This window comes from Egretta garzetta, unplaced genomic scaffold (assembly GCF_000687185.1).
Source record: "Egretta garzetta isolate BGI_Z169 unplaced genomic scaffold, ASM68718v1 scaffold215, whole genome shotgun sequence".
Classification (NCBI taxonomy): Eukaryota; Metazoa; Chordata; class Aves; order Pelecaniformes; family Ardeidae; genus Egretta; species Egretta garzetta.
The window spans coordinates 7,520,038-7,537,976 of record NW_009259719.1 but is presented as its reverse complement, the minus strand read 5'-3'; the positions used below and the strand labels follow the sequence as shown (position 1 = coordinate 7,537,976).

Genomic DNA, 17,939 nt, shown 5'->3' with positions numbered 1-17,939 from the left:
TTTTTTTTTTTTTTTTTTTTTTTTTTCTTCTAATAGCGGTATCTAAAGCTTGTACTACAAGGCTTAGCTGGACTCTTTGGAAAACTGCTGGTCTGTAAGGTTGAAAGCCAGGTATCATAAGGCTGCACAGTTAAAGGGAATTGCAGTCTTTCACATGAATGAAAAATTGTATGGCTTTGCCCTAAACCAGTAATACTTCTTGGGGCAGAGGCAGGGAGTGGGCTAAGTTTAAAAAAACAACTTTTTAAAACAAATCTGCTGACTAAACTTAAATTAATTTTAAATCCCAGCCCAACTGAGCACTCAGTGTCTCTTTTGCATACAGCAACAGAGTAATACTGATGCCTCTGTCTTCCTCTATAACTAATCCTCTCTGAAGGCTTGGCCATATGTGACATTTATGCGGATATGAGCAGTTGTTAATGTTGATGGATACAGTTCAAGATGGGCAGTAATTTTCCCTTGCTGTGGTGGTGTAGGTGTTCCTGGAGGGAGATGACACAGGCAGGTGTCACTGACATCAAGGATCTTGCACAGAGCTGGAAGTTAAGGGAAGGTGTCAGTTCCATAAGTCATCACTGGGGTTTCTTGGACTTGTGGCTGAGTATGAGCATATAAATGATTTAATTTTTTTTTTCCAGTTCACTGGACAAACTGGAGGAGGGGAAAAATCAGTTTTGGTGTTTCAAGGCGTTTTTTTTAAATGAATGACTTGTGTAAAAGTACATAATTTTTGGTCTAAAAGTACATAATTTTTGGTGAAAATACTTCAGAAGACTTATGGGTAACTCTGGACAACCTGAATATACCTTTGACAACAAATAAAATGTTTGACTGAAAAAGGAAAAGGGAAAAAAAAAAACCAACACCCACCCCCCACCCCCCACCCCGGTCTGTTTGTGACCTGTTATCTTTATGCTGTCAGTCCCACTGAAGGCTTTACTTTCCCTCCATTTGCAGAAAGGTGGCTTTGCAGATGTCTTCACCCATCTCCTTCCCTGGGTTTCCCCTCCTCCCCAGCCAGGCTCCCGGAGAGAAGAGACAGGGTTGCCTCTGCAGGAATGTGGGAAATAGCATAAGTAACTATAATAATACTGGAAAACTGGGAAGATTTGGCATGTGAAATTAAATCTTCTTTTCATCCACAGCCTTGTATGTTATTAACTGGCATTAATTTTGCCTGTGTGAGTAACGCATCTGTCTGCCAGTCCCTCTGTCTCTGTTCACCCTCCCTCCTCCCCCTGCCACCTAATTGATGCTTCAGCTCTGTTCTGCTGGTCATCTCAGGCATCTTTCTGCTTTGTTATTTCTGCCCAGCTTTTGGGCTATGCTGTATGATTCGGAGTCCTCTGTGGGCTTGCTTCTTTGGTGGGTTTCTTTGCTCCTTGATCTCCAGGAGAGCCTCTTCCGGTGGCTTTGTGGGTGGTGGGGGAGCATGCGTGGGCTGCCAGGGGAATGTCTCTTTCCATGAAGAATGAAATCATTTGGTGAACTTGAGCAAAATGCAAAACCTCCGAGCTGGTCTGTGCTCTCCCACCATTGCTTTGCCATGTTGCTGGCCTTACCTTCTACTCCTTGTGCTCCTTCCCTCCTTTCTCCGGTGTAGCGCTGAGAGATGAATGTTGCTGTGGATAAAGCACCGATGGCAGCGCCAAGTGGTGCAGAGGCAATCGAGCATTGCTTTTCCAGGTCAGATGGGAGATTTGACATCTGCGTGGCCAGTGGCTGGAGTCAGGAAATCTCATTAAAAGAAGGAGAGTTATCAAGTTCTGAGGATTTAGAAGAGGGTTTTTTGTTGTTTTAACTTGGTGTTATTGCTCTAAGCGGAAATCTGTGTGGTTGAATATACTGGAGGGTGTTGTGTGTGTTGGAAGGACTGGCAGCCAGCTCCCTTGCTGTACAGAGATCAGGATGAAGGAGGTGCCGTGTGGCAGCTCCTGGCTCTTTCTGCTGCCCCAGGAGGCAGCTCAGCCCATGATGGGCAGAATCCATGCCCGGCTCAGGTTGGGCTTAGCTGAAGGTGCAAAGCAGCTGAGCCCTCAGGTGCTCAATGCCCTGTGCTTGGCTCCTGACTCTGCCCAGGTCTCTTCTGCTGTGCCACAGCAATAATCCATTGTTGCAGTAGGACAGGCGCTGCTGGTCCTGCCGTGCCTCTGTGTTTGCTCTCTGCCACAGAGCCCTCCTGAAGCAGTAAGCTGTTTTCTGTATGCCACAGCACTTAGACCTTGTTAATCACTCTGGGCTTAAATAATTATCTACTGCAACTGTTGTATAGAAGAAGGAAAAAAAAAAAACCCCAACCCAAAACCCATGCCTTGCAATTTTGGTTGTACCTTTTTCCCCCTATTTTCTCTGGGCCATGTAAATTTTGAAGTCTTGAAGTTTTATAACCTGCCCCAGTCATAATTCTCAAAGCTGCATGTTCTTGGTATTCTGCCTGCACCTGGTGCTGCAGAGAGTGAGGAGTTAACTTAGCTGAGGGCACTGATTTCCTCCCTCTCCCTTCAATTGCCTTGCTTATCTGCAAAGTGTCAGGGCTCTGACTCTTTCTCTCTTTCTTTCTCTCTTTCTCTCCCTTTCTCTTTCTCTCTGTCTCTTGCAGTATGCAGTACTGGGCCAGGAGGCTGGAGCAGGAGATTGATGGAGTAATGAGGATATTTGGTGGAGTCCAGCAGCTCAGAGGGGTAAGCTGTCTGTCTTTTACCTGTGCTGCCTTCCTTGTGGCAATGAATGTTTTCATCTGCAGAAATCACCTGTGTGAACACTTGCAATAAGTCACCCTGTTGCCTCACTCCATGTGCAGGGTCATGGCTGGCTGTGCTTCTGGTTGCTGGTCAATCTGATGCATTTATCGAGTGTGTGGGAGTGAGTGTGTTTTGTATCTGTCTGTTTCTTGGGCTGCATGTCACTGCTATCTGAGCATGTACCTGGGTTGTTTTTTTCTTTTTCTATATGATACACTGAATGCATCTTAAATCCAACTAACCTTTCCTCCAGGAACTGAAGGTAGTTTAATTTGTGTTTTAATTTTAAACTTCTGTTGATGAAGCAGGAAAAGTTCAAAGGATAATTTGACTAGCCGTTGGAAGCTCTGTGTTTTTTAAATACACGTTGCAGGTAAAACTAATTCTTGTTTGGCTTCTGTTTCCAAGTGTGTAAAACAAAACCCTGTTACTGATGCTGGTGTCTGCCTCCTGCTCCCTGACTTAGCAGCAGGGCCTGGGAATGGGAGGCTGTGGGAGCCAGACCTCCTCTTTTCCTGGCAGCAGTGCTCTGGGCTGGGTTAGGGCAGTTACAGGACAACTCTGTCATGGTTTACTACGTTTGTGGATCAAAGGGTCTTTAAGACTCTCCCTGTTTCCTCTTCCCAGTAAGATCCTGTTTCTCCTTCCCAACACTGTGGTGCTGACTAGCTGTTTTGAAATTGGATGACTTGAAATTAGGGTTATGGTCTTGATCTATGGAAAACATGCTTCTCTAGCACAATAAATAGGTTGCCCCAGAAGAAAGCATGGGGTGTAATTGTGGCTTCTGATGACAGTGGCATGTTTTTCTCAGGTGCCAATGGGCCTCTTACTGTCTGTCTTACGCTAGTAGCTGTAACTGGCTTCAACAGAACTGTTCATGCGGTATCACGTGTTTTATACTGTTGGTTGTAACCCATTGTCTAAACACAGACACTATTTTCTTTTAAATGCATTTTAAAATGAGTTTAACTGTAGGCTTTCAAAACTCTTCATAGTTCATCCGTTCGTTTGCGTTCATCTCTGAGCTCTAGAATGGTGTATCTGGGAGTTGCTTGCATTCATTTCAACTGAACTTCAGCTGGACTGATATAAACTTCATGTGCAACATGAAAAGCTTATACACTGCTTTGGTTTTAACAAATATTTTTGATTGTATTGGTGCATTTGTGCAATGCAGTTTTGCATGTTGGCAGGGTCTTAGGATCTGAGGCAGGGATACAAGTTTTCCAGACAATACATAGGTACAACAGCCAGCATACTCTTCAGCAGAGCACGTTTTCAAAAAAAAAAAAGACTGCTACTACATTTTGTACGTCCTCTCTTACAATTTATTCTTATTAGCTTTGATTTTGCTCCTTTGCATTTTAAATAGGTATATCGTGTAATTTTTTTAATGCCATAATTAAATAGAAATTACACCTCCAATTTGCCAGCACTTGACTCCTATTGGCCAGTCAGTCAATTACAGGTAAGAGAGCTTCCCACTTCTTCTGTTTAATTCTTCTGATAGAACATAGTGCATCACTTTAATGAACTAATACCAGATAAACTGACTACAGAGGGATTGAAGGGGGTTTTTGAAATCTGTTTTGGAACCTTCTTGTGAAGGGAGGGAGCTGCACACAATTACTGTATCTATCTGGTGAATGCATAAACCACCTGAAGCCAATAAACGAGCTACTGAAAATTTCAACATGCAGCCATTAAAACACCAGAAAGGACTAGTAGAGGCTGTCTGTGGATCTCCAGGGGGAACTTGGGATGTGGAGTTCTGGTTTGATTCATGAATGCAGTATCAAGTGAATGGCACTTAAAGACCACATCACTTGCTAGTGCAAACTAGCATAGCTTCACTGACGTGGAATAGCACAGAGTGCTCCATCCTGAAGAACTCAGAGCTGTCCTCACAGGGAGTGCTCTTACCCACCATTTGCACACGGGTTCATCTGGGTTGCAGTATGGGAGCTGTTAATGTCATAAAGTGGTACTGTAACCCACTCTGAGACATGGATAAAAAAAAAAATAAAATCCATGTTCTGCTGCAATCACACTCAAAATTTAGAGGGTGCCAACTAATTCTTAAGGTTGGGACCGGTCCTCACTTCCCTTCTTGTAAAGGGCACTACCTGGGCATGACTTGGACTTTGTAGCTCAACTTGCTCCATTGTCGTGCTGCCTTGCAGCCAGGATGTAGGTGTTGGAGTCTGGTACCACCCCGCAGAGCTGCGGAGCACCCTGACACTGAGCAAGCAGGCTCAGGGGAGAAGGGAAAGCCACTGCCCAAGGAGCAGTGGGACCTGAAACGCCTGTCTAGCTGGAAATGAATCCCACCCATCAGGATTTTTCAGGAAGGTTTATTATTAAGCAAGAATAGGCCCAAGTGGGGCAGGAAGACTAAAGAAAAATGGGGCAAGGAGAGCCTGTTTTTTGCCAAAACTTCCTGATGTCCTTTGGGGTTGCCATGTTAGCCTGGGACATGCAAAGTGTCTGTAGAGGGGGGCTTTGTGTACATAGCACATAGGGAGTGACACTAGAAGTAGGGGAAAAAGCATTCCAGTGTCACCAAAGACAAAATTGGTCCTTCTGAACTCGGTGGGGTCTGCGGTGCAGGTGGTGGGTCTCACTGCCAGCTCTTATGGGTCTAAGAAGCCTGTAAACACTGGGGGTGGTGCCATGCCAGAAATGGATCCTCCCTTTCCAGTTCAGGCCTGACTGTCAAAGTGACAGACCAGTAAATAATAATAAAAATACCCTCCTCTGAGGTTTGCCAGGTTTACTTACGAATATTTTTTTTCTTGGGTTGCTGTGAAAGGATGTGGACCTGTCCTTTGGTTATTGTCTGAAATCGTATAACTGTTGTGGCATATGAGGCATGAAATTTATTGTCAGAAATATGGTGGCCAGGAACATAACAGTGCTGAATATTTTATCTTGCTGGAATGCTGCCTACCCAAGAATGATTTTTATTTTAACTCTTCAGTCATTTCCTAGAGTTGGTGTGCTAAATGTCAAATGCCCCTGCTGCCCTCATCTCCTGCAGGGTGAACAGGCAGTCACCTTGTATGCTTCCCCTGGGGAGATTATCCAAGCTTACACCATTTAGATGCTTCTTTGCTCAAGTGGACAGAGGAGGGTGAGAAGCTCTGGGATGCAAAGGGGTGTCATGCCAGGGGCTTGCCTTTCAGTGGTGAGACATCACCTCATTTCTCTCCTGAAGTCCAGACCTTGAAGACACTGAAGTGCAAATGGCCCCATTGGTCAGACTGGCTGTGGTAGGGCTACGCATATGTCTGAATGCTGGGGGCTTGGGGCTGTAGGGAGGACAGTGGCCTTGCTGAGTTGATTCTCTGCCTGGTAAAGTCAGCGTTCAGCCCTCTGGGTGCTTTGTGGTGCAGCATTGTGCTGGCTAGCCGGTTGTTCCCGGCATGCCTCGAAACAAATCCCAGCACTTGGAGATTAGGGCACGTTGCTTTGCCGCTCTGTCCTTGCCTCCCTTGTGGCTCACCAAAATAATTGAGAGCACAAGTCATTGCTAATTTAAATCTGACTGGCACAATGATGTGTGGAACCCTAAAATTCTAGCTGAGTAGGTTAAAATCCTTTAAATCATTTTTTTTTTTCTAGAATGAGGAATATTACACTAACAATCCAACTCCCTGACTTCTATTCTTCTTCCATTAGTGACTTTCTTTGTGGCTACGGTGGACTCTTCATCACTTTGCAGGACAAGAAAATAGTTTGGTTTTGACACTTCCTGCTACACTACGCTAAATTTCTGTTTCTTCCAGTGTTTTGGCACAAGTAAAAGTTGTTGACTTTAGTCAAAAGTGGATAAATTTGTTGTTTCCAGCCTGGATGATTTGTTAATGTTGCAAAACCTGCTCCAGGGTAGACTCTGTGGTTGAGAGGTATTTCCCGTGCTGGTGCAGCCCTGTCCCATCCTGCCAATGTCCTGCTGTGCCGGTCCTTGCAGCAGGGCTGTGCATGCCGCTGGGTTTTGTGCCTCGCTGAGCAGCTCCCCTGGATGTTGTGTTAAACCTTCCTTGCTGGATAGCCAGGCTGAGGTTGCGAGTCTCCTCTGGCTTCTTAGCTAAATTATATTTGATCCTGTGTCTCTTGAGGTGAGCAGCTAGCTGGTCAGACCATCTCCTCCTCCTCTTCTAGTACCTTTTATCTGTGGCTGCCTGTTAATGGGCTTGTTTCTTTGCTAACAATTACTGAGGAAGCCAAAGCCTTCAGAATGAGATGAGGAAAGACTGAGTGCGGAGCCCCCTTTTCTGTGCTGTCTTCCTTTCTGCTGTTCTCCCTGGCTGTCCTTCCTGATGACTGCTTCAGTAGCTGGGGTGAGCACTCACCTGGAGGCATTGCACAGTGGCGATGCAGCCTTTCCCTGTTTGGCAGACAGGCTTTAGCAGGGGCAGGGTGAGTAGTAGAGCTGGGCCTGTGCTGTGGCTGCTCTCCTCTGGGTGGTTTGGATGAACAGAGCTTCAAGTCTGGCAAGCTGGTTTTGCACCCTCCTGCTCTTTCCTCTGGGCTCTTGAGGGAAGTCAAGAGATAATGTCTGGATCTACCTCACTGGCTTATGACTGGGAGATATGGATGTTGCTGGCCTTGGTGGTGAGGAAACACCCAGTCAATAAAGGTCCAGATGGCCCCAAACCTGAGCCCAGGGTGGGTCATGGTGAGCAGCTTGCTGGCAGAGCTGGGCAGGCAGCGAGCACGTGTGACTGCACGGAAAGGAGGATCTGCCCAGGGAGCGGGAGCCCTTCGGGATGCAGCCTGCTACCCACAAGGGCTTTGCTGAATGTAGCAAAGCAGAAGTGGCTGGACTTTGTCCTTGTAATCAACATCTTATTTTACTTCAGTGGATTTTTCATTTCTCTGTCTTTTATTCTTCCTTGTTATCTTGTGCTGTTTTCTCAGCTTTGTTTTGCCAGTTTGGCGTCTCTGCCTGGCAGAATTGCTGCTGTTCATTCATCTGGTCTGTTGTGAAAGGGAAGGATAAATTCTGCTGGCCAGGGCTTGGGGCAGAGTGACCAGGATCTGTACAGGCATACCCACCTTTGTCGGCCTCGCAGTATCACCTGCAGCCTGCCCGTCCCTTCTGCTCAGCGCTGCTTCTCTGATATGTCACCTTTTGTTTTCAAAGCATGGCCATCCTTGATTTGGAGCAGCCACAGGTGAGGAACTGTGGTTGAGCCATGCACAAACAAGAACTTGGATTAAAAAAAAAAATAGTATACTAGCAGAGTTTTGGCTTGGATCTGAAGAGCTGAAGTGGCATCCACCTTGTATATTGCTGCAGTTGCTAGCATTCCTCCTGTGATGGGGTCTCCACAGTACTGAGTGTTTCACGTGGCTGTGTGAGTGCATCCTTACAAGACTGCTGGTACAGAGCTAGAGCGTGTCTTTAATGCCAGCACTAGGAGGTAAGACATGCTCTTATCAAAGGAGCTGCCAAGGTTTTCTGTTCAACTTTTTTGATCTTGTGTAACTACTGGCTTAACGGTAACATAGCCTAAATCTTCCAAGTAGCTGTGGTATTACATGATGTTTAATTTGCTCTCTTGTTTTCTCTGGGTATAGAAACAGTCATGTGGTCATTCAGTAGGGATGGAGAATCTGGAAAGTGTTTATGGGATTTTAAATGAATGATGCTAGAAAATTGGAGCTCCCCTGCACAGTGCTTTGCATGCAGCATCTGAGGAGCACGTCTGCTTCCAAAGGGCTCTGTCAGATGGACTGGGCATTGACAGAAGGACAGTGATGCGAACTTCAGACTTGGCAGAGTTGGGAATAAGATGCTCATCTTCTGATGTTAAGTCCAGTACCATAATTCACAGTTTGGACTTCAAAACACCATTACAGAGTGCATTTGGCTTTTTCCTTCTGAGGAGTCAGCCCCAGCTTCCAGAGTGGGAGATGGGTGATGCCCAGTGACTGCACTGCGCTTGACAGAGTTGAGAGGAGTTTGAGTGCAAAGCTTGAGCAACACACACAGACAGCTGCTTATGCTACAGAAATGCTGAATGCTTGCCTTCTTCCAAATGCTACAAGGGAGAAAGGACCTAATGGAGTATTCCAATATCTACTGCCTATCTGGGGGCTGACCAAGAGTACGGACTCTGTATCCCAGTGAGATGATGGTTCCATGCTCTTGGTTGCAAGAGCTCCATGCTCTTGGTTCCCAAGCTCATGCATTATCTGTCTGATTCTTGCTGTTCCTCTCCCCCCTTTTCTCTCCCCCTCTGCTACCAGTGTGCACACAGCCTGCTTCCGCACACCATTGCTGTGCCCTCCCCTGCTCCTCATGTTTGATAAGAGGAAGTGTGCGATGCCAGATAAACACATTCCTGTTCCAAACTGCTTGGGTTTATTTTAATCTGCCTGGGCCGTTCAGCAGCCTCAGCACTCTGTTCAGCACTGAGTGCAAAGCCAACAATATATTATCAAGGAGGAGCATTTAAATGTCCTTAGCCTTGCAGCAGCTTGGTTGGAGAAGGGAGATCCTGTCACCCTTTACGTGGGCCAGTGTCTGCCATTGTTAGCCCCCTTACACCCATCGTCTTACTTCTCACTCTTCCTCTCTACTAGAACCATATTGTATCTGTACTGGGAGATGTCAGGGAAACATATGCTCCAGCTTTTAGTACATTTGCATAATTAGAGTAATGTGTATGAATAATTTATAGCTGTATGTGGCTGCTCAGTGTGTGACGTTAGCACCCCTCGCTAAATCCTTTCCAGTGGGTGGTGCAGATCCTGCACCAGAGCCATTGTGCCGATGCAGTGTACAGCACGTTAGCAGATGCAGGAGCCCTGCTTTGAGATTGGGGTGTGCATACATATATATGTGTGTGTGTGTGTATATATATAGCAGAGAAACAGGGGCTCTTACAGTTGTAGGGGAAGAGCAGGCTAGAAGTCTGAGAGGCTAAAATGCCTTAGACTCTTAGGCTCAAAACTTCCTCCATTTATGCAGAAGCTGAGAATTAAAATATTCTGCAACATTTGAAAGCTGAGGCAGGAATTTTTCCAGCAGGACTCAGGTGTGACTAGTTTGTTAGTTTGTGTGCCAGGCTTATGGGTTGGGGTTTTTTTAAGACTTTTTCAGATCATAAAACTTAGTAGCTTGCGGGAGGTGGGGGATAAACTTGCCTGCACTGTATCACAGAGCCTCACCTTAATCAGTCGGTCAATAAATAGTAGCAAAGGATTGCCTGGGCTCTATCTCACTATTTACCAGCTCCTTAGTGTACAAGTTCTCATGCTGGAAAGCCTGAAGTCCCAGGTAGGTTTTCTAAAGGAGTGATCAGAGTGGTTGAATTCTGGTATTTATGTTCCAGTTAATTTTAGCTTGAACTATATTTGGTCCTTTCCAAATGTTTTAGAGCCTTGGCTGGAAAGCGCTATGTAAACTGGAATGAAGTGCAGGCATGCACACTTACTAGCTCATTAGTATTATCCACTGGGAAACTGAGGCAGGTGGTTAAGCTGAGCAGGTCTGCGTAACGAACATGTGGTACAGCCTGGACTGTGCTCCATCACATGTACAGCCAGCAGGTCCTTAGAGGGATATGTGTTTAGAGGGTAACAGGCATAGTAATAGTCCTTAAAGCCCTTGCTTTGAACCTTTTCACTTTACAGAATTACTTTGTAAAGATAATACACTTGCAGCTAGTTGGTGAGTTAGCAAAACCAGAAGGGATTGCCATTGAGTTTTATGGAGTAATTTCTGATTTATATTGCTGCCAGTGACAAGTTAAATGAGCCCAGCATTCAACAGACTGATGTTCAGGTGCATGCATCTCCTGAGTGCACTACTCTGCACTTCATGTCCAAAACCGTAGCTGCTGTACCAAGCCAGTCGACAGCCATGTTTGTAAGATCCTCATGAATATTCAGTGAAACTCTTAAAATTGATGGTGTTGCTATTACACAGCCATATGAACCCACAGGAATGGTGAGACCCTGGTTGATGTTTCTGGAAATCTCCCTCAGCCAGGTTGTCCAGTCCTCAACTGAAGGAGCCTGTGTGGTCCCCACGTCCGATCCATGCTACATCGTTACTTTCAGACTGCATTTGAAAACAAAGCAAGACAAAATCCAAACCAACCCTGCCAGAATGCAGGATGAATAATTAGGTGGAGATCATTAAAGTTTGCCTTCTTAAAAACATACATGGATTGTTCTTTAATGGAAAGTTAATTGGTTTATTATTCTCTTCAGATGGTTCTTTTCCTTTACATTCACAGGGGAATTGATATAGCCTGGGATTCAGTCTCTGCTGAGCAGATCTGATAACCAAAAATGCAACTCTATCGCCAATCAAGATACGGAACAATAGAAAATAGGTGTACATATTCCATCATCGTTTCGGATTTTAATTATTATCTATAGGCTGTAAGTGCCCCCTCAGCTTGAAATGCTGCAGGCTGTGGAGTTTGCATTTCTCGTCCTGGTAGGTTTTTCAAGCAAACGCTTGGTATCGGATGCTACTAAATCCTGGTTTTTGTGCGGCTGATCAATTGCTTCCAAATACGGGACTGTGGAGGAGCCTGCAACTGCCAGCGCCAAAATATGCAGTTGTACTAAAAGGTTTAACGAAGGAAGTTGTGGTTAGATAATCCAGGTTATTGTATGGCAGAAGCAATAAGATGTGTCGCATCTCCTTTGTTCTGTATGTAGAAATGCAGGAGGGCTCCGGAAGGTGGGGAGAACACGGTGGAGGTGGCTTGTCAAGGGCACAGTTGTGGGTTTTTTATGTTCTAGTGTGGCTTCAACCTGGTAGAGTGTGGCTGTGAGCTTGCATGTTAAGCGAGTATATTTATTGTTTTTCATTACAACAGATCACCTTTGACATTCGATGTGAATAACTTGAATGGGACCCTTATTTCAAACACCCAGCCATGCTGACCTGTTGGCCTTCAATGATTCTGCTGGTTTTATAGATACTTATTTCCTTTTAATTATTTAGAGTTAAAATATTATTGTAAGGGAGGTTGAGAGAGTAGAGTCTGATATTAGATCAGCCTTGTCTTACTCACTGAAGTCCAAGTGATGTGCTTATATCGGTGGGCTTTGCTTGAAGACTTGAGGACCTGTGCTATGATTAAAGATGTGGTTTGCTGTTGCTTTATGGAAAGAGACGGCTCTGCTTTTTGGAGGAACTACCTCTTGGGAAACTCTGGGTTTTGGTAACCTTCAGGGTTCTGTAGCTTTCCAACACTTGTATCCTTTGAAGCTAACTTTGATGCTGCATACAATGAGCTTGAAAAAAACCCACACTCTTTTGTGTCTTAGGGACAAGACAGGCACTCTCGTAGTTTGAGAGGTCATATCCAAAGCAGAGGGAATGGAGGGAGAAAGGGCTAAGAAGGAAATGTAGCAGGAAGGTAATGCTAATGGCTATGGATTCTCTTCTCCCTTCTGTTGCTCTTGGGCTGATCAGTGCCAACTGACGTAAGTGGAGCATCTCCTCTTTTTTTGATATATCTTGGACAATTTCTGTTTCATTTTGGGGGATTTATATTTGTGTCTGGCCCTTGTGATTCAGTTATTCACTAGGCTTCAGATTTTATTGACTTTTTTCCCTTTTTTTCTAACTGACCTTTCACACCTGTAAGCATCCAAGACAGATTTAATATGTGTTTGTTCAGCACCTACCATAACCCATAGCGTCATGCTTTTTGGACACTGACCATAGTATAAATATTAAATAGTAAGTAAGAGCGCTGAGAAAAATCCTGTCTAAATGAAGCATGAGATTTTCCTGTGCGAAGACACGCTGTGAATGAGAGGCATGGCTGTTTCTGTCAGGGCGGTTGCCTAAATGCCTGGGCCATGTGTCTTGGACTGGTGGCAGGATCTAGATGTTTGTAGGTGTCAGGGGAGGCACTCGAGGGATTGTTTAAGCCGTGGCATTAGTTATCATCTGTTGGATGCCCAAGTGAAGCCTTTGCTTGTAGCTAGGAGGCAGGGAGCAGATTTTCAGTTCCCTGCTGTGACTGTAAGGCCAGGTAAATAGAGAAGGAGGAGACAGCAGGGGGTTTATGTGACTTGAGGAGCAAAGAAGATTGTAATGGTAAATGTTGGATTACTTTTAAAAACAAGTAGGTCATTGAAGACACCATGGTTGGTGAACAGAAAAAGAAAGGCGGATTTATTCCTTGTTCTTCTAAAGATTTGTTACACTGTAAAGCTCACTTCACTGCTCAGCATGCTGTAATTTTTAATTCTGGAAGTTCTTTGGTTTTGGTTTTGTCAATGGTCCAGCAAGGATGACACTGGACCTGGGATCTTCAGAGCAGCCTTGGTTCCCAGTTCCCCCAGGCATTGTTAGGAACATCAGCTCTTGTTTCTGTTCCCTGCTCTAGCAGGGATTTGCCTGTGACCCTACAGTGCTCAAAACAAAATGTTTAAAATTCAGACTGTCTTTTGTCTTCTGCCCCTTTTGCAGAGTGCTAACGTGCAAGAAAAACATTCTTCTCCATCCCTGCCTTTTGTAGACGGGAAAAGATGTCTACTTTACATCCAGTGATAATTATTTGACGTGAGGTATCTACATAAAGAGAGTATTCATAGCATCTATACAGCCTATGTCTGATTCTGAGTATAAATGATAGCTCCAATGTATTCTTAAACTCTCAATGTCTTGGTGTTCATTGAAAAAGAAATCATAGCATGATAATACCGTGCTTACATCTAGTACATTTCATGGCTGATTATTAAAATTACTTGCAAACAAGTTTGCTTTCACACCTCTGTACAGAAGAGAGGGAAAACATTACAGTCTGTCTACTGCAAGTAGGTAAATTGAGGCTCAGGCGAGGGAAATCCTTACTCTGCACAGTGAGTCTGATGGAGAGCTGGGGAGGAACCTGTGACTTCTGAGTTCAAGGTTTATCTTCCAAACATCTTCCATAATAGCAACTGTTCCTGTTGTCACCCGTGGCTCGTTACTACGTCTGTTAGCACGGAGGAATGGATCCTAGGAAATACAAGTGAGAGAGACAAACTTCCTTATTTGAATTCTCCCTTAGGAAACTTATTGCTGGCATGTTTCACAAGTGGCAGCTTCTTGTTTATATTCGTAGGGTTTATAACATGTGGTATGTTCATTTTGGCTCTGCCCTCAGCTCCCTCCCATGACCAGATAATACACCTTCGTTCTTGTCTTGCCTCTGCTGTTGGTGAGTGTGAGTTTGGAGGGCTGTGCTCCTGACACAGAGCCCGAGCAGCAGTTGATTGCTAGCTTTCCCTCCTCCTTGGATGTGTGCTAGCTTTTGAACGACATTCTGAGGTGCCTGAAGCATTCTGTGGAAGAAAATTAATTGGTTTTGACAAACCACAGCAGTCCCTTGGGTGCCTGGGAGTGCAACATTTATTGAAACCAGGCAGGAAATCAAAACGCTCTGGTGTTCATTCACCTCCAGTGCAGCTGTATCAAAAAAAAAAAAAAATAAAAATTAAAAAAACCCTTAACCTTCCTCTGGATTTTTCACTCTGACATTTGGATCATCTGCTAACTTTCTAATAAAACCTCCTTTTTCTTTTAAAAGTGAGTTTAGTCGTCATGAAAGATGCCCGAATGACAGCCGAGGGAGTAGATGGTCTCTGTTTACCCACAGAGCAAATGCAGCATCAGGGCAAACGTACTTGCCATTGTACTTCCACCTTGACCTGCAGCATCCCAAAGGAGGGTAGGGAATTGCGGTTTTTCGGCACTTCTAGCCTTAGTGCCTCTGCTTGCACAACTCAGTAAGAAATCAGGCTTCTCCTGCTATTGTAAAACAGTATTAAGGATTTTTTTCATCGCAGCTGTAGAATAACAACTTCAATGCAAACCTCAAACTGAAAGTGCTCTGCTAGCAGTAACCGTCTCCTAGCCCCACTCTTCCAGGAGTCTGGCCTGTCTTCCTAACATATTGGTTACAGTATGATTCATTTCTAAAACATATGCTGATATCCAGTACAAGTTACAACCATTCATGTTGTTAGAAGAAGGTACCTGTCTCTGTGGAAGGTGTGCTGTGGTGCATAGCCCCTGCTGTGACTGTGCCTACAGCAACATGGATGACCTCCAGTCGGACACCAGCTTGAGGTTGCTGGTCTGCCCTGCACAGGCTTGCTGATGGGATTCATTGAGTTACCATCAAGTTGAACTGGTGTTGGTTCACCTTTAAAAAATAACCAGCACTGTTCTTCATACAACTCTGAAGGCAAGACTGGGAAATGAGGGTGTAGCAGTTTTTAAACAAAAGCCAGTTACTGCCCAGGTGCAGACAGAAAATAAGAATGGTTTTAGTTTTACATGGGTGTCTGCCTATCAGCCATCTGGCATGTGACTTCTGGACCATGCCCCGCTTGATAGGGCTGTGGAACCTTTTTTCAGGCCTTTTGCTATCTGTGGGCATCCCCAGGAATACTGTTAGTAGGGGGAAACCATGTGCTTTTAGCCTGTAGGATTAGGGTTATTGCAGGTCCTAGCCTCATGGGCTGGAAAAGAGTATTGGAGCTACTGGAATGGACTGGGGAAAGGATTCACAGACAAATGACGTAATGGAGTTATTCAGTTCCCTCCAGTGGCTTTATTGCAGCAGATTCTGGAGGGTTTAGCAGGGTTTTTTTCTGTTGTCCATCACCATGAGATTTATATGGGCATGGTAGGGGTGAGCATTCTGAATTTGGTAAATGAGTATCTGCGGTAAGCTGTGTGTTAGGCAGAATGGTCCTTGCGTGTGGTCTTGGCAGCTGCAAGTGCCAAAAGGAGGTGGGACACCAGGCTAAGAAACCAGTCTTGCCCCAAGACTGTTGGTGTGGTTAGAAACCCTGCAGGAGGACTGAAGCTCCTGCTAATTGCTGGGGTGACAGAGATGGGGAAGCAATGAGGACAGAGGAAGTGTTTGCTTCTAAAGTCTTGCTGTGATTTGGCTCTTTAAAGTTATTGCTTGCAGAGACAGAGCAGGGGTGCCGATTGTCTGTAAAAGGGACAGATGTGGAGACCAGCCTTTGCAGGTCCTTGAGACAGAACAGGTAACGTGACTGCGGCAGCGAGTGGAGGAGCGTGAATGGCTGCTCACTCTGCGTCATGGTGAGACGGTGAGAACTCCTTAAGCAATTAATTAGCACAGCTGAGAAGCCTGAGCTCAGTGCTAAAGGTGATCTGCAGTTGTACCAACAAATATGCACACAGGCTTTATTTTTCTGGCTTGGGACTTAGCTGGGGGCCTGTCTTGGTGGTTGCTCATGATTAGCTTTTACAGGCATTGCAGTATCTTGTAGAATAGCTTGTAGAAGTATTGCCTTAAAAGTCTTGTAACATTAGAGGCCAAAGAGGGAGGCATCAGCGATCCTAAATGCAGCTTTGGCAGGTCTGGGTACTGTAGGAGAAACCCTCTCGTAGGTGATCCATGGCAGAGCGGTGCTTCCACACTGTAGGGCTCCACCATCCCGCCTGTCTGATGTGAGGCCACGTGGAGGGAGGTAAATGGTCACCAGCCACTTGGGAGGTGGGCCAGGCTACGGATGTTCATACGGACAGGGGTGGTTAAAGGTTTGCACTATAAGGGACTGAAACCTGAGTGCTGGCAGAAGTGATGCATGGAGTGGCAGCAGTGTTCTCTGTAATTACTGCATGGGTTTCTTCTTTACCTTTTTCTTCTTCTAATGATTCTGCTTTCTGGAATAACAATTATGTATTTTAGATATCAATTTCTATAGGAAACTGACTCTAGCTAAAATTGTAAATTAACTGCTTTGAAGCTTATGTCCCAGATGTCAGTAGTGATAGATACTGTTGAGTGGTTTCTAGCTAGAAAAAACTTTGAGCAGTGTCATTTTTCTCAGGAAAACTTCCCATATGCTTCTCCAAGACGCTTTTCTGGGCAATTAGGTGACATGCTGTATGCAGAGAATTGCATTTCATCTTCTGTGACATGTACATACAAAGAAAGTGGTCACCATGACCTTGGCCCTTGCTCTTGGTTGCTTGTACAGGAGCAGGGGTTTGCTACCCCAGCCATTGCCCGTAACCGAGAGGAGTGTTTGTTGTATGAGCAGTGATACACTGTGAAACTGGGATGTGGGAGGATCTGCAGCAGAGGGAATCCCTTCCTAAGGACAAGGGAGCCCAGTGAATGGCAGAGCAGGGTACTTAGCCTTGCAGGGCACCCAGCCCCTTCAGCTCCTGAGTCGGTGAGATGTCTGGTAACAGAGAGAAAACACTCTGGACAAGGTTTAAGCATCACAGGAGTGAAGATCCTTTGATGCAACTGAATGGCACCTTCTTTTCCTCTCTTATTTAACAGACTAATACAGTTTTTCTCACAAGGAGCATCTGAATGTGCAGGGACAACCAAAGTTTGCTGCTACTCACATCTAGGGCGGCAGGACAAAGAAGTCTGTGGGGAAAACTCAGCAAAAATCATCATTCTAGATGCATGCAGGTTCTCTCACAGCTCTTGGCAAAGGAAGGGTACAGAATGGATTGTGAGTTAGGGGGCTTTGTAGAGTCCTCTGCAGAGAAAAGAGAACATCTGGTAGTGCTGGTAGCTTCAGTCAGCTTGCAAACCAAGGTGTGGGCTGTCCCTGCCCCTGCATGGCTCTGTGCATCGTGCCATCTGCCTCCGCACCTCTCAGGAGTCAAGACCTCTTCTGTTCAGGATTTTCCTTGCTTGACTCCTCTGTGCCAGCAGTCCTGAGGTTCCTGCTGCTTTGCATTACAGCCACGTGTCAAGAAATCCCAGCTCCTGGGGTCAAGTGCTAAGCATTTGCTTCTTTATCAGATATTTACTTAGGAGGATTTCATTATATTGAATCTACTAGCTTTGAATAAATTCACATGCAGTAAATTTATTCTTGTTCTTTTTGAAGAGACTTCTATGCTGGAGAAAACTTTGAAGATGACCATTTATACCAAAAGCAATTACTTTGCCGGTAATTTTGTATGTATTTTACTGCAGATACTGTATTTCTATTTGACTATGAGCTTTCTCCCAAGTGCCACTGCTGTGCTGGAAATGGTGAAAGTTAGATGCTTGAATTTGTGGTGCCCCAACATTTTCATGGTTAACACTAAGTGTCCAGGCACTTAGTTGAACAAGCTCCACCTGTCTGAATAAAGCTACAGGTTGATCTTATCAGAGCCACTTGCAGTAGCTTCATGTAAAGTGTGTGTGTGTGTGTCGGGGG

General features: G+C 45.1%; 1 protein-coding gene across 1 annotated transcript in view; it reads left to right on the top strand.

The window, feature by feature from the left end:
- The first annotated feature begins 2,603 nt into the window (after positions 1-2,603).
- The window catches only part of CACNA2D2 (calcium voltage-gated channel auxiliary subunit alpha2delta 2), a 209,305-nt gene continuing 193,969 nt past the window's right edge, over positions 2,604-17,939 (top strand). The window contains exon 1 of the mRNA XM_035894677.1: positions 2,604-2,684. Coding sequence (XP_035750570.1) covers positions 2,604-2,684 — 81 coding nt within the window. The remainder of the gene's footprint in view (positions 2,685-17,939) is intronic.